Here is a 27,563-nt window from a genome sequence, read left to right as displayed (position 1 = left end):
CTTTACCCCCACATCCTAACACAGACCTCCCCTTTTCTCTTCTTTAAAATGACACCTGCAGGGTCATTTGCTGCTGTTTTTCTGCCTAAGTCAGAAAGCAGCCACTTTAACTTTTCTTCCCCACTTACTAAAGGGATTTTTCTGTGAAAACAGGTGTTTGACTGTGGTTTGTGCCTAATCCAGGATCCTAGAGGAAGCCCCTTCTGTGTATGTGTGTGCACTCATGTACAGGGGCTGGGGAGATCTCCTTCAATATCTTCACTGCCTTAAAGGTTTTGTTGGCAAGGTCTTTCACCTCTTGTTCAAGGATTCAGTTTAACTTGGTTGTGTTTATTCTATTTTTTGTTTGTTTCTGGCTATAGCAGATGGGACTGCTATCTCATATCTTATGAGTTTGCTGCTATGACACAGAAAGCTGACTGAGATTTCTATGTTGGTTTTGTGTCCTGGTTGGAATTATTTCAGTTTCTTAAGCATTTCATGGCTTCTCTTCAGTAACAATGGGGAAAACTGCTACCAAATTATGTATCAAGGAAAGTATTTTCTCATAAAAAGATCTTGGTAAACATTTTATATTAAGCTGTGATCCCATTATGCAGGCCAGCAGAAGCTAAATCAATGAAACATACCAACTGCTCTGAGTCAGCAATAGCAGGATCACTCATGGACACACACACACACACACACACACACACACACACACACACACACAGATGATAACTAAATATCAGCACAATTCTTTAACTGAATAGCCCTTCATTGCTAAGTAAGAATGGCAACACAGTTAAATGTTAGGACATCTACAAATAAAACTCATGAAGGTTATTCAGCCAAAAGAAACATAGTTTGAGCATCTATTTAGATGCTTCTATGGCTTAGATATGGTTTAAATGCCTCCCAAAGATTTATTCATTGGAATTTTGGTCCTTGGTGTGATGACACTAATAGGTAATGGTACATTTAAGAGATAAAGCTGACTTTGCATCCGACAATCTGTAATAATGACCTGCCAGACAAAATGTGCCATCAGACACAAAACTGGCATGATTGTTATCAGGGTAACCAAACATTTTCTCCTTGGATTTGAGGTCCACTCCACTTGAGGGAACTCATGCCAGGTACTGTTTACCTGGTCAAGAACTGTGGCAGACAACGTCATAGGCCTTGGTACTCATGAATTCACTACATCTATGTATTCATGCACAAAACCTGAACAAGGCTGGCCTCATCAACATTTCATCCCCACATCTCTCTGAAGAACTAATGGCAGTAAGTGGTTGCTAGAAAAGACGGGTATCATTCTCTTTAGTGATATAGCCACTGATAAGTTGCCAAAGCTCCAGGAAATAATGCATGCCCATGTAAGCAACGCTAATAAAACGCTCTGTGTCACACACAACAAGAAGGTGTGAAACTAGAGGGAAACTTAGAAGTAGAAGGGTTCCATTGAGAGAGGGAGAAGAATGAGAGGGTAATAGAGGTGTGTGTGTGTGTGTGTGTGTGAGTGTGTGTGTGTGTGTGTGTGTGTGTGTGTGTGTGTGTACTGTTAATAAAGGGGTGAGAGGTAGGTAGACCCTCATGGAGGGTTTTAAAGTCATTGGAAGTGTGTCCCCAGAGAGTATTAAGGTAGTTGTGAGACCTGAGAATGTCCTCCCAAGAGTGAGCTGCTACTACACTAAAGAGTGAGGTCTCCTTTTCCCCTTAACCTGGCTTCTGGTCCTGTCTTTGAGATTTTACCTCTGTGGTGTAACAATTTCCTCTGAAGTGAAACATTTCCATGGGGGGGGTAAGGATGGAAGCTCATAAGACCTCTGAAGTAAAAAACAAAATAAAACAAAACAAAACAAAAAACCACAACAAAACCTTACAGGACACAGGAAGATCCTGAAACTTACAAGACTTCCTGAGGTCCTACTCAAGGTTGTGCTTGCCACAGTACTCACTGGAAAGAGCAAACTTTTCTGTGGGGCTGATGGCAAGTTTTTCAGAAAGCCTTAGGGATGCAGCTTTCATGAATCATGAAGGCCACCTCATTCCGGGATGGTCTTTTCAGTGAGGCAGCTGCCTTTAAGTAATCCGTATTCCTGTAATTAATTTCTGCCCAACCTCCTGTAAGGGACCTTAATAAACTAACCGGTTCACTAAGCTAAATGTGTTAGAATTCTTTCTGTGGTCTTTCATTGGTGCCTTATCTGGGATGAATCCCACACATAGCCTACTGGCTGCTCTATTTCTGGGTACACACCCACCATAAATAAACAAGGACCACAAGCTAGTTGTTATGTAGAAATTTAGATCGCTCACTATTTTAGACTAAAATAATTACACTGCATCAAGTACCACAAACTGAGTAAAGCTAAGCCTGGACCCTCTCCAAAACTGAGCCCTCAGCTTTCCATGAACACAGATGAGATAGTTAGATAGAACTTGCTGGAGCTCCTAGGATGAGTACACGGGTAACAGATTGTATCAGGGTGAGATCTAGGTGTAAAATGTACTTAGAATGGCTTCTAGGGCCAACACTTGTAGGACACTGAAGTAAACAATAGACACAGGGCTGTGGTTAGTGCCAAGAAGACCTAGAGAGTCAATTGAGTTGGACCATGGGAGCTTAGGTAGAACTCTGGCCATATCCCAAATCGGCACTAAGGGATGTGCCTTTATGGCTCCATGCCGACCAGTCATTGATTAGGATCTATGTAGGCATGGGGGATAACCTTTCAGGAGGTTACTGTTCCGCTAAGAGTGATCCTCAAGGGTGCCGAGGGCTGGAGCACACTCATCTGAGCCCTGTCAGTTGTGTTAGCAGTCCTCGGAGTTTGGAGATTAGGGCCACACTCATGCAAAGAGCAGCATGCAATCCTGCAACAGATGATGGGATGATGTCCTAGGCTGCATGTGGTCTTCAGAGCCAACACCATCACACAGACTCACTGGCTGTGACTGGGCATCACAGCAAGTACAAAAGGAAGAGCTTCGCCTAGGGCTAAGCCACAACACAGGACTGACTGTTTCCTCTGTTCTTCAGACTGAAACCTTTTGCACTGACTCCACCCTTCTAGTTTTTGTGCTCAGGGTTTGCAGAACTGCAGCAGGAGTAGTGGTGCAGCCAGCTTCCTTGAGGACAGAATCCGTCAGTCCTGCAGGAGAAGGTGAGCTGGGTGGGAAGGAGGACACAGGGCATGTGGAATAGGGGCTGGGGTAATGGACATGGTGCACTCCAGGCATTCAGTGCATGAAGCTGAGAGGTCCTGGGGGGATACTGAGACTTCTTAGTATGAGGTCCATCATCTCGAGACTCGTAAGAAAGATTTGCTTGATGGTGGATTCTACCCATGTCATTATGTGCTGTTGCCTAAAAACCCATCACCTTTTCTGAAGATGTCACTACTGTCCCTGAGGCAGATCTTCAGAATTAGGAGGCAGGTCACCAAGTGTAAATGTGCCCTAACTCCCTTCAATTCCCCACATCAAATCTCAGAGCACCAATGACTGTTAGAGAGACATCAACAAGATTGGAATCTTGTTGTTGACTCCATGTCTAGGTCCACCTTGTGCTCCCCAGGAAAGAGCCCATGACTCTAAAAGTTCAGGGGCTGGAGTGGAGGATGTGAGCTCTGGGAATAGGACTGGCTGTGCTGAAGGACCAGTGTATCTGTAATTCTGGCTGAGCCTGTGAGCTGCAGTGTTTGCAGTCTGGGTCTTCTTTCATGGTGCTATGGACTCTACCAAGGGCCTTGTACTTGCAGGGCCAATGCTATGCCACTGAGTGATGGCTTCTGCCCTTTGTCAATTTTCTTCATACAAATGGGCTTGCATAGCAGATGCCTTAATCTTGAGTGGTGTTCACACTCAGCACTGCAAATGTGAATTTATTTGCTCTATGGAGTCCCAGAACCACCCTGATGGGATGGTTGCATGGTCGCTTTTTGCAGTGGAGGGAACTGCATCTCACAGGGATTTAGGGATTCTCAAGAGTGGTCTAGGCCCTCATGTATCTCTGCAGTCTTCTGAGGCACTTTCTCTGTTTGATTCTGAGCTGCAGGTTCTCTGGGTCTTCCTAGAACCACATTAGAAAGTTTTGGGATGAGTGTTTCTGTCTCCCAAGCCTGGCCTGTCAGTATGGAAAAAAAAAAAAAAGCCAGCTGAGAGATGGGCCGCCCTCACCTGGTACCATTAGGGCAGTCTGTCTACAGCTCCAGTTCCCACAGGGAGGGCTGTCCTCTCCCCTCTTGTTCCTGGTAGCACATCTGAATTGATACCCACTGGCCTTTAGAATCTTGACCTGAGGATGAACCAGGAAGAGATTGCTTGGAGCCTAGTAATGAAGGGGTTCAGTGCAGTCAGAGGGTCTTGGCCTCCAGTCCCTTCACTGGAGTATATGAGTACAGGGAACTAGAGCAAGTGTTTGGGGATGCTGGAACCACTGTTTTCTTACCTATAACATTAGGAAAGAAATTGATTTTCCATCATTGAGCCATTATGAGGAGAAAACATTCCCATGATATGTGCACATATGTGGACATAATACACAGAGAGTTGTACTTAGAAAATGCATATAAAAACCATAAATCTTTACTAGAGGAAATATTACAGAGAAGGTGAGGTGGCCACTTCTCTACACCCTGGTCCTGAGCAGTTGCTGCTGTGACATCCATGGAATAGAACACATGCTCTGTTTGCATGTGAGTTACTGCTCCCGTCTCCCAGTCATGGCATGTGGGATCATCCTTTGCTCTGCCTTTTATAGCTATCACTCCTGTGAGAGAATTTCTGCACACTTCTCGTTATATTGTTCTCAGTGTGTCTGTAGGTGCATCCTCAGATTTGATGTTGTGTCCAGGGCAAATACTTCAGTAATGACCTTTCGCAGACCTGAGAGACTTAGCCTTCACATCTGCTGTTCAGGAGCTTCTGCTTTCCTCACACCTGTGTCAATGGCATGCGCTGCTGCAGGCTCAGACTTCTGCTAAGTATATGGATGAGAAGTGTACCCAGGAATTACCACTCATCTAGGGACCCTTCATTAAGTGGTGGGATGTAGATACCAAGATCAGAGCTCATGAGGGGCTGGTTTTTACTGCTCTCGCTTAGCAGGCAGAGTCAGCAAAGACACCTAGCGATCTTGCCAACCCCTCGCTTTACCTATCTACACTCTGTATGCGCATGTGTGTTTGAGTTTTGAGAATTTCATATCTGAGTACTGTATTTATATAATTTCTGTGCTCAAGGCTGACTCTAACCTTTGCACTTTCCTTATGATGTCATTACCTATTATATTTGCAAGTTATTTAGGTATTTGTTCAATGCGACCGTTCATATGCTGATCCATATGCCTTCAAGGAACAGATTGCTGGATAGAGCCTAATATTTGACCGAGTGTTTTGTCTGCAGTTTTTCTATGCATAGTGAAAATGTCTCTCTGTTTCTTGCTCTCTCTATTTGAGTTGTCTGTCTAGTTCTTCAAATACTTAGGGCAGTGAGGTGGAAACATCTGGGTTTTAGTAGAAAAGATTTTTCCCCCACTAATATCTTGCTAGCTAGCTTAGGGACTCAATGAGTAAGATGGAGACGGAGACAGAAGGATAAACATGTAGGATAAACTTGCATCAGTCCACATTTTCTGCAGTGTTCGTATGTGAACCCTGGCTGGTGGGTTACCGTCATAACTTCCTCTTCATGAGCCCAGTCACTCTGCAGAAACCCCACCTTGTCATAATGCACCATGTTTATAGATTCTATCTTGGTAATATTTTATTAGGACTTGGTATTAATAATTGTATGTGAGATTTCCTTGTGTTTTTATTCAGTCATTGTCACCTTTGGGCCCTGAGTTTCATTTGCCTCCTAGGAGGCATGTGGAAGCTTTCTTTCCTTCCCTGGGTTCTGGGGGAGAATGGTGTCTGAATTCTCCAGTCTCCCGGGGTTTAATGTAATAAAATTGTTCTGAGAAGCTATGGGGAGCTGTGCATTTCGATGAGGAGCTTAAGAAGTAATTTGTAATGTCTTTCATGGTTCCCTTGGCTATCTCACTGCCTGCAGCCACTTGGTTCAAAACGGAAAGGGCCTATTTGTGCACAGTTACATTGTGATTTAAAATCCAGATATTAGCTTCTGAGTAGTCTCCTAAAGGGGGATGGTCACCCACAGTTCTGAGCCAGGCAACCTCCAAACACTTTGTGCTGCTAAACCCCACAGTTTTTCTGCGATTGCCCCTTAGTGTGAGAACCTTTGCTGAAGGAAAAGATAGAAAGGTCAGAAGGGTCAGTGTGGATTCCAGTTTATCTAAACCACTTTCTCCCCTTGCATGTACTCAGGCACCTGGAGTCCAGAGCTTCCTGAAAAGACTATGGCTGAGCCCAGTGACAACTCTCTGAGGATTGTTCTGGTAGGGAAAACAGGAAGTGGGAAAAGTGCCACAGCAAACACTATCCTGGGGCAAAAGACATTTGCTTCTAGAATTGCACCCCATGCTGTCACTAAGAGCTGTCAGCGAGCATCCCGCAAGTGGGAGGAGAAAGAGCTCCTGGTTGTTGACACCCCAGGGCTCTTTGACACCAGGGTAAAGCATGAAACCACCTGCATTGAAGTCAGCCGCTGTGTCCTCTACTCCTGCCCTGGGCCTCATGCCATCGTCCTGGTACTGCGGCTTGGTCGCTACACAGAGGAAGATCAAGAAACTGTTATTAGGATCAAGGCTATCTTTGGGGAGGCAGCCATGAAGTACATGGTTGTCTTGTTCACCCGCAAAGACGAGCTGGAGGACCAGATCCTAAGTGACTTCATAGCGGACTCAGATACAAACCTAAAAAGCATCATCAAGGAGTGTGACGGCCGCTGCCTGGCCATCAACAACAAAGCAGAGAAGGCTGAGAGGGAAATGCAGGTGCGGGAGCTGGTGGAGCTGGTAGAAGCAATGGTGCAGAAAAATGGCGGCGTCTACTTCTCTGATGCCATATACAAGGACGTGGAGCAAAGGCTGAGGAAAGAAGAAGAGACCCTGAGGAAACTTTACACTCATCAAAAAGAGAATGAAATTAGAATAGCACAGGAAGAGCATGATCTTGGGAAACTTAGTACTCAGGAAAAAGAGGGCATGATACAAGCAATTAAGGAAAAATATGACAAAAAGATAAGACAAGAAGCAGAGAATAACATATTCAGCCAGATTGTTGAAGGAGTTAAGAAAATTCTTTTGAAAATATGGCATGTGGTGGTAGCACAAACCTTTAATCCCGGCACTCCTGAGGCAAAGGCAAGTGGATCTCTGTGAGTTCGAGGCCAGCCTAGTCTACAGAGTAACTTCCAGGACAGGCTCTAAAGCTACAGAGAAACACTGTCTCAAAAAAAAAAAAAACAGAAAGAGAAAGAAAGAAAGAAAGAAAGAAAGGAAAGGAAAGGAAGAGAAAGGAAAGAAAAGGAAAAGAAAATGTTGCATTTTTTCATAAGTAGTCTGTGCACATATATTTTTTCTTCAGTCATTCTGAGAATTTCTCTGTCTCATTCCCTACCATTCTCCCTACTGGTCCTTTCCCATAGCCACCAACAAACTTAAGAGATAGCAAAACTGGGAATTCACTGAACCAAATTCAGGACTCAGTGTGAGTCTCCAAGATCGTGTCACCCACTCCACACTCAGCTCCTGTGCTAGCTTGCCCTGCCTTCCTCATGCTGACGGACCAGGATGCCTCTGTAACTATGAGCCCAAATAAACACTGCTCCTTTAAGTTGCTCCTGTGAGATGTTTGTCACACTAACCAAAAAGTCAAAACATAGACCTTTATCAGTTTGTAATTGTGACTTTATTGTTAAAGGCGATCTTATAGTATTAGGACAATACAGAAGTGTTTGTTCTGAATTTCAGAGTCAAATTCTCAACTATGACCGTGATACACCAGTTTCCTCTAGGAATCAACTCCATGCTTTCCTTTGTAACTCTTTGGAATCACTCACTTAGGGTTGCTTAATCCTAACTCCATAGAGCCTCTGCCCCTACAGGACATGATTTACTGACACACAGAGCATAGCTTAGGGCTGGGACATAAGGATAAGGAGAGAGGAGAAAGCATCTAGGGCAGTTTCTCCCAGTGTTTCCAAAGCTATAAAACTTCACACCCAGGTCCAGACAACACAACCCCAAATGTTAGAAGTTTAACAATTGCTTGTGTTTCCATTTTGCATAAAACTGAGTCCCAGGAAATAGAGAATGGTCCTGGCACCCCACAGCTCCTCACTGTTTCCCAGGGCTGGTGCAGCTGTGAGAAACTGCCCTAGATCTCACGCCTGAGGGTCAATGCTCAAATGAGTACTATATCCCATTTGACTATATGGTGTTAGGTGTCCACTGTTCTGCGAGTTCAGATGGGGTGGCTCAGTTTTGTTCAGAATTTTCTTTCAATATTTGCCCATTTTCTGTGTCTTTTGTGAAGATTGATTAGGATATGAGAACATGCCTATCAGTAATGTTTAATTGGTGACCAGAAACAAAAATAGAATCACACACATTTCAAAGAAACAATCATCTCCCAAACACCCAGGCAGCAGGAATGGCTCAGAATCCGACTAGCAGATTCCTCCCAACTCCAGGTGTGGGACCTTCTTGCTCATGCCTGACACCCATTCCCTTTTCTCTAAGCTTGGCCCTCTTTGTACAATTGACAGGATTAAGATATTCCCAATGACAACTAAGAATCAGTTGTTTGCTGTTAGACTGATGTAGTCATTGTGGTCTCTGGTTCCTTCCAGCTAATTCCTGAGTCTCCCTGAGGGCCCATGAGCCTGGGAAACCATCACTGGGGCAGGAATAGCACAACTCCAAACACCTGCTCCATTGGAGTGGGAGCTTTCTTACAGCCAGAAGCTATCCATGAACACGTGGTTAGCAGAGCCCAGTAGAGTACACACAAAAAATTGTCAAGTAAATAGTATTAATTATACACTCTTTAAGCAAATAGGTAACTGTTTCTCAGAATAAGTGGCTCTGTGATAAGCAATTTTCTTAGGAGGAGTGAATTTTACCTTAATTTGGTAATGTCTGTCTCTCTGTGTATGGGTTTCCTCACTGAAACCCATGTTCCTGGGGTCTGGATCAGTCCCATGCTGGTTTCCCAGCTATAAGTCTGGGTACCAAGAGCTCCCCGATGTTCAGGTCAGCTGTTTCTGTGGGTTTCACCAGCCTGGTCTGGACCCCTTTGCTCATCACTTGTCCTTCTCTGCAACTGGATTCCAATTCAGTTCAGTGATTAGTTGTGGGTGTCTGCTTCTACTTCCACCAGCTGCTGGATGAGGGCTATCAGGTGGCATATAAGTCAGTCATCAATCTCACCTGGCCACTTCTTAAGACCCCTGGACATGCTTCTGTCTCAGAAGCCTCTCCTTTATCCTTCTCCATTTATTTATTTATTTATTTATTTATTTATTTATTTATTGGTTTTTCAAGACAGGGTTTCTCTGTGTAACTCTAGAGCTTATCCTGGCACTCGCTCTGGAGACCAGGCTGGCCTTGAACTCACAGAGATCCACCTGCCTCTGCCTCTCGAGTGCTGGGATTAAAGGCGTGCACCACCAACGCCCGGCCCTATCTTCTCCATTTATATAACACAATTATATATAGATCTTATAGAATGGTTCACTTGAATTTTTTGTATTACTAATGAGGTCATACATGGCATTTGTCATCAATTTGTTTGCTTACTATTGTGGTGCTGGGGATGGACCCCAGGCCTCCAGCATCACTGGCAACTGCACAATCACAGAGCTCTTTTGTTGTTGTTTTGTTTTGGGCACAGGGTCTCACTAAGTTGCCAAGGCTGGCCTGGGAAGCCACGATCCTTCTCCCTGCCCCAGCCTCCTGAGCATTTGGATTATAGGCATACATCGCCATACAGCAACATTCCACAGCAGAAGTTTCATTTTTGAACGACTGGAGTCTTTTATCTTTAATGATTTGTTTCATTATTTTTTAAGGTTTGTGTGCAGGAGTGTGTCTGCATGTGGTTGTGTGAAGTTGAGTGAGAGGCCAGAGGTTTTGCATGACCTGGAGCTGGAGTTCCAGACAGTTGTGGGGTTGCCTGACATGGGTGCTGGGAACTTAACTTGGTTCCTCTGGAAGAGCAACAAGTGTTTCTAACCACTGAACCATCCCTCTAGACCTATATTCTTTTATATTAGAACATTTGGAAAGCTATAAAACTCTACACCCAGGTCCAGACAACACAACCCCAAATGTTAAAGTTTAACAATTGCTTGTGTTTCCATTTTGGGTAAAAGTGAATCCCAATAAATAGAGAAGGGTCCCTGCACCCCACAGCTGCTTGCTGTTTCCCAGGGCTAGTGCAGCTTCTGTGTGTTGATATCTGCAATGGTTTTTTATGGACACCTATAATTTTAAATTTAAAAATAGGTTTCAGTGTGATTTTCAAGGTTTTGTGGCTTTAAAATATACACTCAACCTAGAAAAGAGGAGTAATAGTTTACACTTTGAGAACCATGCTACCCAATTTCTCAAGTGAAGGGCAAGCGTGAAAGAACATTCCACAGCTATAAAGTTCTTCTGCCTGCTCCTGGGGAGGAAAAAGGTGCCCTGTTGCTCTTTTCTGAGTGAGACTCTGAATTTGTCAGGAAACCTCTTTTATTTCACTGTGGTCCAGTACCCAGTAGAGTCTGAGGCATCTGAAGGAGGCTCTGTAGAGAAGCCTTAAACATCTCAGTGGAATCCCTTACCGTGTCCCATCTACGCCCATGACTCATCCCAGGCATTGGATGGGTAGATTGTCCAAGGGATCCCATGTAAGGGGAGAGATATCAGCTCTGTTCTAACTGCCCTGTGGGGTGACCATGCTGTTATGTGATCAGGGTGGAGGTGGATAAACAGGAAATGGCCTAGGTGGAGATAGCAGGCGTGGTGTGGCTACACCCACAGGCAAACGACAGCAGACAAATCTTGTTTTCATAATTTGAGACCTTTCTGAGAAATGGAGGTCACAGACTCCCACAGACACATAGAGGTCAAGATGAACAAACGTACACTCTAAACAATGAGGTGAGAGCCGTGCTCTGAGTGGAGCCAACATGTAAAGCTGTGAAGTTATGAAAGACAGGAAGCATTGGAGGCTAAGTGCTGTGCTGACCTCATGTGTGGACGTGGGGTGAACACGGCCGGTTCTCCACTGCTTTCTTCCTGTTTACTCTCTCCCGTGAGCCTGGGCTTCCTCCATGATAGAAGCCAGAGGCTGTGCAAAGACAGAGTACAGTGTTTGCTGAGGGGGCTTGGAGGGACAGGAAGAACTGATCCTGTGTCTCACAGTGTGACCCGCCCCTGGGATATTAATACTTTGTGCCAGGGTCCGGGGCAGGGTGCTAATCCCAGTCTTAATTATTCATTAGTGTCTCCGATGCAGCAAGGCTGAGGGGAACCATGACAGTCAAAGTTCCAAATTGCTGCTCCCCGACAGACTCCTTACCCTGGCTTCACAGAACCTTCCGCACTCAGTATCTCTGGTCTCCAAGAGGGATTGCTAGTCCTGAGAAATACATTGTGGAGTTTTAACCATGTTCAACTGTGGAGACTGGGCCATGTCATGGATGAGGGTTTCTTGCTTGCTTGAGTATGCCTAGAAGTTGAGAGTTTTAGGTGTCAGAGGAGGAGGGGATTTAACATGATCCACTGTAATCCTGCCTTCAGCAAGTTGGGCTCAAAGGTTTAATAATACCTCGCCGAAGAGCAGAAAATGCAGGCAAGCATCAGGCCCACAGCTGCAGCCCTGGTCCCAGGTCGTTGGTTCTGCTCTTCTGGGGTCCAAGGACAGGAACAATACTGAGGTGCTTCCAGAAAGGCCAGGGCTCCCCCATGGAAAGCTGGTGTCACTGGGCCACCAAAGGAGTCTGAATGAGCCATGATGACTTATATGAGAAGGGAAATAGACGATGGGGAGTCCCTGTGTTTCAAAGAAGAAGAACAAAGGCTCGGGGCTCGTGTCCCTTCCCTTTGTTGTCATCGGTATAACTACCTTGGTAGAATTTAGAATTCCTGTCATAGTGTGGAAGGCCTCATGGGAGGTTTCTTTACATGCGGATCTTTCTGCCCTCATTCTTCTCAACTGAGCAGTTTGCCTGTGTCTGACATTTCCTCCACCAGAAAAGGAAACCTTTGATCTTCTGAAGCATGAATTCTCAGGCAAATTCCTCCACAGAGGTGCTGGCTTGGCCCAAGGACTTTGGGCTTGTTGCACTACCATACATTATGGTGGAAACGTGGTGGAGAAGACCTCTGCCTCATAGAATCAAAAAAATAAAGGGAGAAACAGGAAGGGCAAAGGGCACCAATATCTGCTTCAAAGACACGTCTCCAATGACAACTCCTTTTCACTGGCCTTTACCTCCTAATGGTCCCATCACCTCCATTAAAGCCATAGACAGGAGATAAAGGAGTCACCATGTGGGTGTTTGGAGACTCTTGTCCAAGCTTTAGCGCAGCCTAAATGTCACATGTAAGAAGCAAACCCAGAAAGTTATCTTAGGAACAAATTCTCCACTCTAATCATAGCTAACCCAGGACCTGTTCCATTGGATATGGGGAGTAAGCCAGTATCAGTAGTCCATGTGAGGGCAACAACCCAGGACAGAAGTTGTGAATTTGAAGTTTCTGTTCCAGCAGCTTCTTGGGAACCTGTTGGGACCCAGCCTCCACAGGGTCTCTAAGAGTTGTTTTCCAGCATAACCACAGGTACCTCCTGTTTATCTGAACTCACCCTAATAGGATCAGTATCCTGTTGTGACCCCTTTCACCTGGGATTTTTGTAAGTTTGTATATAAGGCTGCTCCACAATAAAGGCGAGAGACATTCTCTCAGAAAAGGACCAGACATCTTGAGGTTTATCCAAATCTCCAGGCTATTGACCAATACTCAGACTTAGTGGCCAAGAGCAGCCACAATTTGAGGTCCCACCAAGAGCAGGAAAGAAAGGGGACCCTGAGAGATCACTGTCAGAAGGCTGACAAGAAAGTAAGGAGTTATGAGGATGTATTACAAAAGGTACTAAAAAATAGGTATCTCAACTCCTAAGAGAGTTGGATTAGAAAAAGGTACTAGATAATAGATGCCTCAACTCCAAATTGAGTTGGATTGTAAAGGCACTAAAAGGGCTGTGCCTCAACTCCTAAGAGATTTGGATTGTAAAGGTACTGGAAAAGGGGGTGTCTCAACTTCAAAGAGAGTTGAGCTCTAAAGGCACTGGAAAAGGGGTACCTGAACTCCTAAGAGATTTGGATTGGAATAGAGATCACAGTCAATCACACAGAGAAAGTTTAAAGAGACAATGTACTGGTAAGATTTCATTTTAACTTTGGATTAAGTAATAATGCTAAAAAATTATTGAAGAAATACAGGAAATCCTCCACTGAGGAATCCCTCCCCCTGTGAGCTGCACACCAGCAGCCAGCTGACCCAGCAGCCCAAGCCCTTGTCCACTCAAGTCTGCTGTGGGCTCCCGTCAACAGACAATGATGTGGTGTGCACAGGCTGACTGGAGAAATCACCTCCTGAGAAAAAGTTGGGACACTATGCTTGGAAAAAATGCTGGTTTATCCTGCAGATTGGTCAAATGAATGGTAACCCAGATGTTCTAAAATACTATAAAAATAAACACTCCAAGAAACCCCTGCGGATCATCAACCTAAACTTCTGTTACCAGTTGGGTGTAGATATACAAGTGACTTTCAACAAAAAAGAGCTCCTAAAGAGTTTTATGTTTAATATCAAGACCAATGAGCGCACCTTCTACCTGGTGGCTGAGACAGAGGCTGACATGAATAGGTGGGTCCAGAGCATCTGCCAGATCTGCGGCTTCAGTCAGACTAAAGTGAGCACAGACTCCCTAAGAAACCTTTCTTCAGCCAGTCATAGTCTCCGCTCCTCACCAGCTGAATTCAACAGCTCCAGTCAGACCCTGCTCCGAACACGAAGGTCCTCAGCCCTTTCACACTCTAGCCAGCTACCTCTGCCAAGCCACATCCAGACTGCCTTGTCCACCAGTGCACCTCAGGAGCATCAACACTTAGACCAATACATAAGTCAAATAACAAAAAATACAAGAAATGCCAGCTTCTCTCAGAGAACCCTACAGGAGAGTGATACAGCTACACAAAAACTTGCTCAGGGCAATAGACACTGTATCAACAGAGTCAGCAGTCAGGTCCATGGCTTCTGTATCCTTCCTAAGCCAATACAGTGGTTTTGACCTGCCCCATAGCCTGGCTTCACACAGCCACACCAAGGGCTGCCTCACAGGGTCTGCGACAGATAGTGAGGATGTGTACACCTTCAAGACACCCAGAAACACCCCGTGTAGAAAATTTAGAGACCTCCCAGTGGACTCAGCCATAGGTCCCCCACCACTGCCCCCCAAGACACCTTACAGGGACAGCCCTCAACAAAGACCTCAAGTCAATGACTACATGTACCCAACACGAGGCAAAAAAAAAAAAAAAAAACAACACCTACTGGTATGGTAAATCTCCAAAAAAGACTATCGTATGTTTACCAGATAATGCCAGCTCTGATGACAAATATGTGCCTGTAACCCCAGGTTCTGACATCCCCGTGAACACAATTCCCCATCACATTGCCAGTCGAGGAAACAGATCCAGCCACCCCCGGTCTATCACAACCTCAAGCCTGGCCAAAGCCAGAACCACTTGACCTGAGAAACAACACTGTTATCAATGAGCTCCCTTTCAAGTCTCCTGTCACCATATCTTGGTCCACGGTCAACCACACCTTTAACCCCAGCTCCTCCCAGTACTGCCGTTCCATCTCCATCACAGACTCTGGAGACAATGAGGAAAAACTGTGTCCCTATACAGAACTCAATGTCTTCATCCCCTGTACCCAGTCACACTAACAACCCAGCTCCAAAAAAGAGTACTGATAATGTGAATTACATAGCCTCAGACTTCCAGCCGCCTTCCCCGAGCCCTCAACACAAGCCATCCACATCATTGTCACATCAGATGAGAAAGGAGAATATGTCCAAACAGATAAAGAATAGACCCAATCCCTACAAAAGACCATACAGGAATGCACAAAGATGCGGCAGTCCTCAAGACCCTCCAGAGATGCCAAGCTATGGTAAGGATGGCCATCCCCCAACACCTTCTCTCCTTTGTGAATTTTGTTCAAAAGATGTATGTATTTTCTGTATATATGGTATGCCCACACATATGTATATATAAAGTATGATCGTAAATATGTGACTGTTAGCAAAAGAATGCTATTATGTTGTCTTTAAATAATTAATTGCTGGAGAAGGAACAACAGTTGTTAAAGTACAGGTTACGTGGGAGAGAAATTTCTGCTTTTTTTCCACGGAGGGTGAAGAGCTGTGGATTCCTTTCATACTGGTATGGTTTCATGGGGCAGGACCCCAGGAAGCAGTGGCCCAGGTGATCCTTATATTTGTTTTCATTTATATCTGGTCAGTTAGAAATGGTAATGGTCACAGTCAATCACTTTTTAAAGGAAAAAAGAGAAATAGGATATAGAAATAATACTTTATATTAAAATGGATCCTCATTTGTTGATACTTTGTATTGAAATGGATCTTCATTTGTTGATATTAGTTAGGTTTTCTAGATATATAGATATTCTTCAAACCATTCAAAGACCTATGGAATATATGGCATTTAAATGGTTTAGGGTTTTTCTTGACAGTGAGATACAACTTCTCCTGGCACAGCAGTTACATCTGAGAGGAAGATGGGCATCAAAGAAGTAAAGTTTGCCTTTGATATGGCAAGACCAGCCATTTGGGAAAAATGCTGCTCCTGCCTAAATTGTTTGACTGTTGCTTTATACACTGGTCAAACAGTGCCCACAGGAAAGTGACTACTGAAACAAGATGGACAGTCATAAAAGGTTCTGGCTTCATGGAAGAGTCTGCCAGATATCTACAGGATACAAAAAAAGGTGACAAACTGCCAATGCAGTTGGCTTTCTCTGCTTTACCGAGAAATCTGTCAGACACATTGTGACCTGTAGGCTAAAAATGGATGCCCCAACATTACCAAAAAACTTTAGGTGACTGTCTAGGAAGGAAGATGTGTCTGTCATTTCTAGAGTTTATATATTATTGTTCTATGGTCTTTGATGGAGTTAAAGATAGATAGTTATAGTAACACACTAAGATAGAATGGTTAAATTCTTATAGTTCTTACTTTGTCACTGTTTTGTTATATATAAAACAGGGGGAGATGTTGGGACCCAGCCTCCACCGGGTCTCTAAGTGTTGTTTTCTAGCATAACCACAGGTACCTCCTGTTTATCTGAACTCACCCTAATAGGATCAGTATCCTGTTGTGAACCCTTTCACCTGGGGTTTTTGTCAGTTTGTATATAAGGCTGCTCCACAATAAAGGTGAGAGACATTCTCTCAGAAAAGGACCAAGAGTCTTGTTGTTCATCCAAATCTCCAGGCTTTTGCCCAATATTTGGACTTAGTGGCCAAGAGCAGCCACAGGAACCAGAGCTTCCAGGCCCTCAAGTGATGCAGGCAGAGGCTTGGCAGCCCTGTACCAGGCAGGAGAAAGACAAAGTTAGGAGAGTGAGCCCTGCTACCTTTTTGTTTTCCTGACATTGCTTTTAATATTAGTGGTTCGACATTTACATGTACACACATACTGTGTCCTGACCAAATCCACATACTTCCCAAACTCTGTAGTCACCAGTTTATATTCAGATTGATTTAAAAAAATACCCATGTGTAGTATTTATTTTTATACATCCATTTTGCTGTAAATAACAGGATTTCCTTTATGGTTGAATGAAACACACACACACACACACACACACCACATTCTTTTTATCCATCCATTTTTTGAGCACCTACACTGATTCAGTATCTCATCTATTGTGAATACTGCTCCAATAAACAAGAGCACGCAAGTATCTCTCTGATATTCTTATATCATTCCCTTTGAATATGCAGCCCCATGTGGAATCTCTGTATCATGTGCTACATTGATTTCTAGTGTTTGGAAGAATCCCACTGTTCGACATGGTGGCTGTGCTGGCTAACATGCCCCCATCATGCTTCACCCGCAATTGTTACTCTTTGCTGTTTTATAATGTCCGTTCTAATTTAGACAAATGGCATTTCATTGCTTTGGTTTGCCTTTCCATCAAGATAAATCATACTGAGGATTTTTTGTATATGTGTTGGCTCCTTGTAGGTCTTCTGAGAAGCATCTATTTGGCCCATTTCTTGTTCTGATTTTACTTGTTCTCTGTGGTTATTCCTTATATGATGCAGATACTAAAGCAACTGTGTTCTCCTGCTTTGTGTGGTACCTCTTCATTCTGTTTATTTTCTATGATATAATCTCACTTTGGGGTCAGAAACAGAACACTTACTCTCAATATCAATCTCTTGAAGCATTTTCTGTATATTTTGTTCTAGTAATTTCAGAGTTTCAGGTCTTGTATCTAGGCCTTTAACTCATTTTAAGTTTGTTGTTGTTGTTTTAATGTTGGATAACAGATAAGGGCAAAGTTCCAATCTTCTGTATGTAAATATCCAGTTTTTTGGAGGTGCTGTTTGTTAAAAAGGGCTGTTTCGGAATATGATTTTAAGATACATTACATTTGTTTGTGCTGTGGAACATTTGCTTAATGATGCAAAGATGTGTTGTATTCTTTTATGTTGTGTTTGTTTAACTCTGTGAAGCTGTGTTACTTTCCCTCTCTAAAACACCTGATTGTTCTAATAAAGAGCTGCACAGCCAATAGCAACGCAGGGGAAAGGATAGGGAGGGCTGACAGGCAGAGAAAATAAATAGGAGGAGAACTCTGGGGAGAGAAGATCTAGGAGCAAGAGGAGGAGGAGAACATCAGGGGCCAGTCACACAGCTACACAGCCAGCCGTGGAGTAAGAAATAAGGAAAGATATACAGGAATAGAGAAAGATAAAAGCCCAGAGGCAAAAGATATATGGGATAATTTAAGAAAAGTTGGATAGAAATAAGCCAAGCTAAGGCTGGGCATTCATAAGTAAGAATAAACCTGCTCTGGGCAGTGGTGGTGCATGCCTTTAATCCCAGCCCTCAGGAGGCAGACAGATTTCTGTGAGTGTGAGGCCAGCCTGGTCTATAGAGCCAGTTCCAGGACAGGCTCCAAAGCTACAGAAAAAAACCCTGTCTGGAAAAATAGGGTTTGGCTGACCCCAAAAAGAACCAAAGAGAAAAGTAAAACACAAAAAACCAACAACAGACTGTCCTTTCTCCAATGTCTATTTTTGGCACTTCTGTCAAGAATCAGGCTGAAAATGTGTGACTTTATTTCTGGATCAGTTGTGTTCTACTAGTCTATATGTTTGTTTTTATGTCAACATTATACTTTTCTGTTCCAATGGCTATGTTGTAAATTTTTTTTTCGAAACCAGGTACGTGGCGTTTTTGTGCATGATGGCTTTGTCCATGTAGGGATCGTTTGTGTTTACATATGAATTTTTGCATTGCTTTTGTTCATTGTCTGAAGAATATCATTAGAATTTTGATGAGGACTGTGCTGTGTGTGTAAAGTAGTTTGGATAACACCAACATTCAAGCTATATTTTCTCCAAGTCATGAACATGGCCATGTGTGTGTGTGCATGCACACATATGTGTACAGCTGTGTCTGTGTGTGTATCTCTGTAATGTGTCTTTTTTCAATTTATTTCATTGCTGTTTTAAATTTTCTTTGCAGAGGTCTTTCACTTCCTTTTGGAGTGTGCTATTTGATCCAGCGTCTTAAGTAGGTGATATTCAAGCCCACACTCTTAGTCAAGAGTGCAGAGCTCTTCTCTTTCACATGGTGCTGTGTATCCAAGAGTAACAGGCCACGGGTCAAACCAACACAACTGCCAGCAGACAGCCAGCATTTAGGGACTCGAGTCCTTGAAGCTTCAGTTGGTTCATTTTTACTTTATTCAGCTGCTTCGAGCTTTATCCCAGTCTCTACCTGAGCTTTCTTTTTGTTTTGTCTAGTCATTGTGCTCATGGAAAATGTTTACTCATAAACATGAGGCCAGTGGGTGGCTGGCACATGCTTTGTCAGAGGAGGATTTTTGACCCTCTGCTCACACGGAAGGACTGTCCTCTGCCATCTTCGAGGACTCTGCAGCAGCCATCTCATGGTTTTCTTCACACATTGAACTCGTAGCAGTTATTTTTCACACGTGGCCAACCACCTAACCGTAGAGTTCATCTTACAGTATAGTTGAACTCGGGAAAGATAAGAAGTCAAAATAGAAGGGGCTTTCACAGCCTATTTGGGGAGGAAATGGTGGTTGCTGATGAGCTTCTGAGCGGAGGAGAAAGAGCAGGTGAGAAGCCCATGAGCCTTCTCAGTGGCCTCAGCGCCTCTGCTCACTTTGACCACAATCACCTGTTCACATTCGATAAGGAGGCCGGTGAAGACACGAGAAGTGGAGCAGGGTCCCCGTGAGAGAACCAGAACCCAGTTTCTGTGAAGCACAGTGAGGGGGAAAGGGTGTGACTAACCCTGAGGTGATTTTTTATTTTACATGAGAAAAATGTCAGGACCCATGTGCCCGAACTAGCTCATGTCCTGATGTCCATCTGTAGATCTGGCCCTTTGATCCCTTTGACAGTCTGAGAGTGTCTTTGTTTTCAGACTGCCACCAACCCTGCAACCCCCACAGCACCCCAGAAGTCCTCTTTTTTGAGAACTTCAAATTTAGTATTATTTCATTCTTTTTAATTTTAAAAATTTATTTTTCATTTTACATACCAACCCCAGTTCCCTCTCTCTCCTTCTCTCCCTCCACTTCCCCCTTCCCACCCCCCATCCACGCCTAAGAAGGAGTAGGGCCTGCCTTGGGGAGTCAACAAGCTCTGGCATACCAAGTTGAGGCAGGACCAGGCCCCTCACCGCCGTAACAAGGCTGATCAAGGTATCACGCCATAGGGAATGAGCTCCAAAAAGCCAGTTTGTGCACCTGGGATAGGTCCTGGTGCCTCTCCCAACAGATCAAGCCACATAACTGTCACCTACATTCAGAGGGTCTAGTTTGGTCCCATGCAGGTTCCCCAGCTGTCAGTCCATATTCACTGATAGAGGAGTTAGGGAGAAACCTGGTGCTAAAGAAATTCTCAGGAATCCACAAGGATGATCCCAGCTGAGACTCCTAGCAGTAGTGGAGAGGGTGTCTGAATGAGCCTTCCCCTTTAATCAGATTAGTGACCACCCGAATTGTCATCGTAGAACCTGCATCCAGTAACTGATGGGAGCAGATGCAGTGACCACAGCCAAGCACTGGGCTGAGCTCCTGGAGTCCAGTTGAAGAGAGGGAGGAGGAATCATATGAGCAAGGGCGTCAAGAGCGTGATGGGGAAACCACAGAGACGGCTGACCCCAGCTAGTGGGCGCTCACAGAGTTCTTCTTTATAACACCCACCATGATAAAGTCTCTTCAACGGTATGCCTAGCAGAGGAATGAAGCAGACATGGGGGGCAGGGGGGTGATGAGAAAGTGTTTCTGAAAAGATAGCGGAAGAAGCCTCCAGGATGGGAGAACAGTCAGAAAAGTACCACAGTTGAGATGTCTGGAAGTGAGATGGCATTTCTGCTTTCCTGAACCAGGTTCAGATGCAACTAAGGTGATGGAAGAGCTAGGAACTGGGGACTGGGGAGATGGCTCAGCAGCTAAAAGTGCCTGGTGCTCTGTCAAAGGACCACAGGTCAACTCCTAGCACCCACGTGGCAGCTCACAACCATTTAAAAGTCCAGTTCTGGGGACCTGATGCCCTCTTCTGGCCTCATGGGTACTGTATGCCTGTGGAGCACAGATGTGAAGACAGGGAAACCACCATGCCCATAACAATAAGAAACTGGATTTTTAAAAAATAGAGAATTGCTCTAAACTAGAAGTGGACAAGATCATTTATTAATATCAATGCCAAAAACTAAATAAGCTAAAAACTAGCCAATTAACAGAATCCAGCCTTAAATGACTGAGACATGTCCTATGGGGATCAAACAATATTTGATATTTGAAAATATTTCCTTATCACTTAAAGCATCACCAAGCTGTGAAGCAGTGCACATTGATCACCTCCTTATCGGCTGAATGGTAATTAATGAAGTTAAAACTATAAATGGTTACCCTCTTACCTGTAGCCAAGTTTTCCATCTCAATCACAGTCACTATCTTATTTTTTTTTTTGAGACAGGGTCTCTCTGTGTAGCTTTGGAGGCTGTCCTGGAACTTGCTCTTGTAGACCAGTCTGGTCTCAAACTCACAGATACTCGCCTACCTCTGCCGTCAAGTGCTGGGATTAAAGGTTTATGCCACCACCACCTGGCTTCCACAGTCATTATCTTGTTTAATAAGAAACACTGATGTTATGCCACAGACACCAGGAAGATGATATGCAGGTCACTGCCACTATTAACATTCTTCTAGATATTAGCTGCAATAAACTAACAGTGGAAGAATCAAGAGGACAAGACAAGCTGTCCATCACTTGAGCCTATAAAAATGTACCTCTATAAATAAACACCAAAATAACCAACAGCAGAACTGAGAAACTGTCATGTGTAACATGGATATCAATAGACACTGTTCTTAGCATATTAAAATGATTCAACTACTTCCACATTGAGCAATTTGTATGAAAATCACAATGAAAAATTCATCTGTTATATTGGTAAAGATAAAATGATGAGCAAAGATTTGAGAAAAATAACATTAATAAGATGATAGTGAAATGCATTTTGCTAATGTTTTTATTGTTAAGCAGCTCAGTAACATTTATCAAACTTATAAGTGCACATATGAATTGTTAACTGGTTCTCCTTGAAGAAGCCAACTTAGGCAACCTGTTCCTCCACTAAAAGTCACTCTAAAATCTGAGGACATATGATAATTTCATTACACTCAATATTTTCTGTATCAGGAGTGAGTTCTGCTGAGGCTCAGCGAAAGTGGTCCAAACAACCACAGATAGCAGAGACAGTTAAATGATGTGGCATGCTTGAGCCTCTGGTTGTCACCTGTTCCTAGGTTCTCCAAGGTGGAGATGGGAGTGGGATCTCTCACACCTTCCCAAGGCAGTGTCATTCGTCCCCAAGTGTCATTGCTTCCCCAAGACCACAAGAGCATTGTAAAGTCAGAGGAGTCTAAAGGTAGCATTGCTTGGCTCTGTTCATGATTGGGCTAATAACAGGGAAGGCAGATTCTGTGTGAGACTCTGAGTTCACAGATGCACAAAGATTTCATTTAAATAGCCCATTGCATCATCATAGCAGCCCTGCCAAGTCTACTCACTGAAGTAAGGGCTCTGAGCATGCTCAAACAGAACTTTAGGAAGAACTACCTTGCATGTGCCTTTAAGGACTTGTTTGCCAGCCCTGAAGACAGAAGCCCTGACCCACTCATCACTCCCTCCAAACCTTCTCCATTCCCACCACACTGTAGTTGACACTAGAGGCCCCCTTTTCTGAATAGAACACATCCAATGTAAAGTCACATAACAAAACTCTAGATTGAAAAGACCTACATTGTAGTCTTGAGGAAGGAAGCCATCATTACATTCCCCAGACTTTGCAAAGCCCTAATAATTTCATCCAAACATCTCTAAATCAGTCTCAAGCAACTCTAACAATAAATATATCAAGGGTGTCTATAAGGTATAAGGAAATCATGAGCCAGTCGAACAGTTTGCCATGTATTGGATAAGCACTAACCTTGTAAGTTTGCCTACAGTGGGTGATGGCTTGAATGCCTTCATTTTTTCTACTACACCTCTGCAAAAAATAGATCCAATATAAGAGTGGGTTCATATGAAGAATGACATCACATGAATTCACAGATAAAGACTTCTCTCTCTCTCTCTGTGTGTGTGTGTGTGTGTGTGTGTGTGTGTGTGTGTGTGTGTGAGTGTTTTGCCTGCATGTATACGTGTGTACCACATGCATGCCTGGTTCCCATAGAGGTCAGAAGAGGGTGGAGGGCAGGAGAGGGCATTAGAGCCCCTAGAACTGGAGTTACGAATAGTCAGTTATGAATGGTCATGAGCCATCCTGTGGGAGCTGAACCAGCTCCTCGGCAAGAGTAGCAAGTGCTCTTAATCGATGAGCCATCTCCCCAGCCCCTAATTCACAAATGAAACGGACCACTTAATATGTGTTCATCTACTCCTTAGCATGTATTTAAAAGAGGTTTGGGTGAGAAGAAGGAGATGGCTGTCTGTGGAGTGTGAGGATGCCACACTGAAGCAGGACGTGGTGCTAACCCTCCCTGCCCAAGCTTTGTCCATGAACTGATCCAAGGAAGTGGCTGCTGTCTTTATATCATGACCCTTGACCTTCAAGAAAAAACAGTGACTTACACCTGACATCACAGATGGGAAACTCACAAGAGACAAATCTTTGTGCTTCCTGTGTTAGCAGCACCCACCTCCCAGTAATGTCACTGCATTCTCACAGTTGCCCCTGGGGGTGTTTGCCTTTGAAACCTGTCTCTTCTGTGGAACTGAGACAGCCAGCAGTAAGCTGTCCCCATTGTTCATAGAAAACCCGTTTTACTTCCCAATGTGCAAAATCTCAGGATTCAAAGCAAACTTAGTCAAAATCGACTTGAAGTAGCCTCTTAGCAGAAAGAAGCAAGGGGGTGGCAGGCAACGGAGACCTCCTCGCTGGAGAACACAGCCATATTCTGTCGGGTGGGGGTGGGGGAACTGAATGCAATAAACTTGTAGCAAATGTTCTCATCATGAGAGTTGGGACATTTTGTGGGGTATGTTCGGATTAGATATCCTCTTAACTCATAATCATCCAAGGCGAGTCTAAAATTTCCCCAAAGAAAGCAGGCTGTAAAACTTGCCAGGATCACACCTCTCCACCACAGCTTGGGACTTTTAAAAATACTAAATCCATTGTTATTTTTGCTTTGCAATTTTTATCACACTTCACCTGCGCCTCCTCCCTCACCACAAACAGTATTCTGTATCATCTTGCTAAAAAGTATGCCTTTAGCAAGCCTGGTGACGCAGGCCTGTAACACCAGTTACCTGGGGAGTCTGAGGCAGGAAGATGGCAAGACGAAGGCATGCCTCAGCTGCAGAGAAAGTTCAAGGCTAGCTTGGGCAACTTAGTGAGAGTTCTGCCTCTTATAATGAGAGGTACAAAAGAGGGCCAGAGATACAGTTGCCTAGCATGCACGTTCAATCCAGCACTGAAAAATAAATATGATTACTGCTACTCAAATGGTAGCTACAGACACATGAATTCGCTATTTAATCATATGAACTAAAATGTACAGTACAGCCTCCCTATCACTCTAACCACACTGCAAAACGAGCCCTGGGAACATTGCCATCATCACAGAATTCGTGGTTAAGCAGAAATTCTTCACAAACAGGGGTTGTGCAAGAGACCACAGACAGTTGTCAATAATGTCTTAATATGTCTGCGGTTTGAATCATTTCCCAGAATTGCTTTAAACCACAAGAATAAAATGAATTATTGTGAATTCAGTAGTTCAGTAAGCCCTGCTCATTCTTTCAGCCATGGTCTGTTCCTTCTTCCTCGCTTCTGTCTTGTCTGTGGTCACATGGCTAGATGGTATAGGACACAGGGACAGTATTCCTTCTAAGTTTGGTGTTACAGGGCGAGAGTGGAGAGGGCGGGACAAGAAGCTTCCTTGAGGATGTTGCCACCCTCTCTAGTGAGGATTGAACCTAGGGCCTCACACAGGTTAGGTAAGCACGATGCCACTGTGCTATATCCACAGACCCCTTTTGAGTTTTTATTTTGAGACAGGGACTTCCTAAGTTGCCTAGACTGGCCTTAATCTCACGGTACTTCCTGCCTCAGTCTCCCTAGAGTTGGACATGTCTGTGCTTGTTGGGAACCTCGGTGGAAAAAGAGAAATTATATTAGCATGCCTAACCTATAGGCACAGCCCAGGGACAGTCTCTCCCTTCAGCTGAACAGCTGGCCGTCCCCACTGTGTGGCTTCACCCTTGCCCAGAGGCTGGCATCTTCTGAAGAGGAATTCCTCTAGGTTAAGCATTTTCTCCAGGGGAAGTTTGCATCCAATAACCAGCTGATAGATTTATAAAGTCCGGTAGCCTCTTCTTCAATCTCAAGGTCAGTGCAAACTGCAGAGTGCCATGTGGAGTCGTGTCTCAGTCTAACTTGTCTTTGCCCAGTCCTGCTCTTTCCTTCCTCTCTCGTCCATAAATCTCAAGAGGAATCCCTAGTGGCTCCTTTCATCATCACTCTGTCCCCCACCTCAACAGTCCACAAATCTTGGAACCAAGTCTTCACACATGCACACGCAAATGTACGCGCGTGCCCACACACACAAATATACATACACACATACATAAGTATACATATAGGAGCAACATAGTTTATAATATTGATAGATTAAAAGAAAAAATCATGTGATTACTCCAATCACCATCAAAAGATATTTAAAAATAGCTCACATCTCTGATAAAAGCCTTTATTTAGTGAAATAGGAATAAATGAAGTATGTGTATACTGATTTAAAAATTAACCACTAATAATCAATATCAGTCTTAGTGACATTAGTTATTCTACTCTTGTAAATTTTTCCTTTTTTTTTTTTTAACTTAAGTACTAGGCATAGATCCCAGGACCTTGTGTATTATCAATGAGTTACACCCCTAGCCTTTGGTGTTTTGTCTTTTTTTGAGATAAGAGTCGGGTTTTTTTGTTGTTGTTTTGGCTTTTTGTTTTGTTTTGTTGTTTGTTTTTGTTTTTGGGGACAGTGTTTCTGTTTGTAGCAGTTCTGGCTGTTCTGGAACTCACTTTGTGGACCAGGCTGGCTGTGGATTCATAGAGATCCACCTGCCTCTGATCCCCAAGTGTTGGGATTAAAGCTATACACCTCCAGCAAGAAAGGGTCTTCTTAAACACCTTAGAGTGCTTTTAAATTTGTCATCCTCCTGTCTCAGCCTGGAGACTAATTTATAGTAAGAGAAATCCTTAAAGAGCAATGAAGAACTGAAGATCAGCAGTAACCAATTCTAGGGTAGAGTGGGACCTCAGGGCCCTAGGTCTTCCTTTCCTTCCTTGGCTACGGCAACATTTTGGGTGCTACTGTTGTTGGACACAGGCACCCCTTGGTCACTGTGATTGATTCCATGAGGAAAATGCCAAGACCACAACTGCATGGCAAATGTTTCTGTCTCTTTAAGTCATCTTCATCCGGCCTTTCTCTCAGTTTCCTGATCTCTGAGACCCAGGCAGCCCAGTGACTTCCTCTCTGCTCCGCCCTCAGCACCCAGAGACCTCTGCATTCACCGTTGAAGGGAAGGCAGGAGGCCGGGGCCACTTCAGAGTCTGTCACCAAGAAAGGTGAGCCTGAGCCTGTGAGCTGGGGTTAAGAGGGGGCTTGGCTGTGAGACCAAAGTGTCTGCTGCCTACACACCTGCTTTTGCAAGCACCGTGCAGTGCTTGCCCTGTGTGCGGCACAGGCAAGAGCAGGCTTCCAGATGCTGGAGTGATGGTCTGGATTTCAACTTGAGCATGTTCAGAGGAAGTTTTAGGAGTACACACATTCTTGATTAACAAAACTCGTCTCTTCCCACACTACTTTCATACGGTAAGAGAAATCTATTCTAGATCCTCTTCCAGGAACAAAGCACAGTTTAGAAGACACCATTCTTCAAATGAACATTCAGCAAACACAAAAGATACTTCTGTGTTTCTCACACCTTCACTTCATGATTTCAAGTTTGTCCAACTACAGGCCTCGCAGTTTCTTCACGTCTACAATGAAGAGTTTGAGAAGTAGCTCATTTTCAAATGCTGACTGTGATTAGCCTCATGAGAAATGTCCCACTTGTGTCAGAACCATCGGTCTAAGAAATGAGATGTTGAGGGGAACACTAACCATCAGCCCTGGAGGCTGGAGCCAGATGACTGCTGAGCTCTCTTAAGCATATAGAATTGCCATGCTTTATATTCCCAGATAATAAAAACCATTTGTCACCCAAGATTTTACTCAAGATTTTATTTTTCTCTTAAAAACCATTGAATATAATGTCAGCTTCCACTCTGAACTCTGGGGAGTCCTAGTGCCCACACATCCTCGTTTTCCTGCAGGACAAGGTCTTCAAGTTCCTGCAGAGGTCTTCTTCGTTGCTCTCAGTCTTATGGCTGTTTCTTCATTTCTGTACCCAGAACAGTGACACAGAACCACACAGTGAGTTCTACTAAAAGCTTTGGAGAGAGGGATGGGAGGTTTACCCAACATGTTTCCAAAGCCCCTTTTTGGAGACAGGCTGTTGAGTTAACATTTTACTTTTCTCTGTGTGCTGTGCTCACAGGAGGGAGTGTGGGAGGAAACATATCACCCATAGTGGAGACAAAGAGATGGATTCTGAAATGATGGAGAAATGCAGATAAGGACTCAGACAAGGATGTGGGGGCAAAGCTCTCACCAGAGAACATCCAGAGCGGGCTGGAGAGACTGAATCTGGTGTCTGTGCTGTCACAGGCTGAGGCTTGTTAGATGGAAATGAGGCTGG

General features: G+C 44.1%; 1 protein-coding gene across 1 annotated transcript; it reads left to right on the top strand.

Moving 5' to 3' along the window:
• The first annotated feature begins 6,349 nt into the window (after window positions 1-6,349).
• On the top strand, window positions 6,350-26,827 carry LOC100772245 (GTPase IMAP family member 7). The gene is made up of 2 exons (XM_035449061.1): window positions 6,350-7,216; window positions 26,783-26,827. Exons 1-2 carry the CDS (start codon window positions 6,350-6,352, stop codon window positions 26,825-26,827), a joined length of 912 nt encoding a protein of 303 aa, XP_035304952.1.
• The last annotated feature ends 736 nt before the right edge of the window (window positions 26,828-27,563 follow it).

Source organism: Cricetulus griseus, chromosome 8, assembly GCF_003668045.3.
Source record: "Cricetulus griseus strain 17A/GY chromosome 8, alternate assembly CriGri-PICRH-1.0, whole genome shotgun sequence".
NCBI lineage: Eukaryota > Metazoa > Chordata > Mammalia > Rodentia > Cricetidae > Cricetulus > Cricetulus griseus.
Note: the sequence above shows the minus strand (reverse complement) of the source record. Positions and strands in the feature narration are given on the sequence as shown.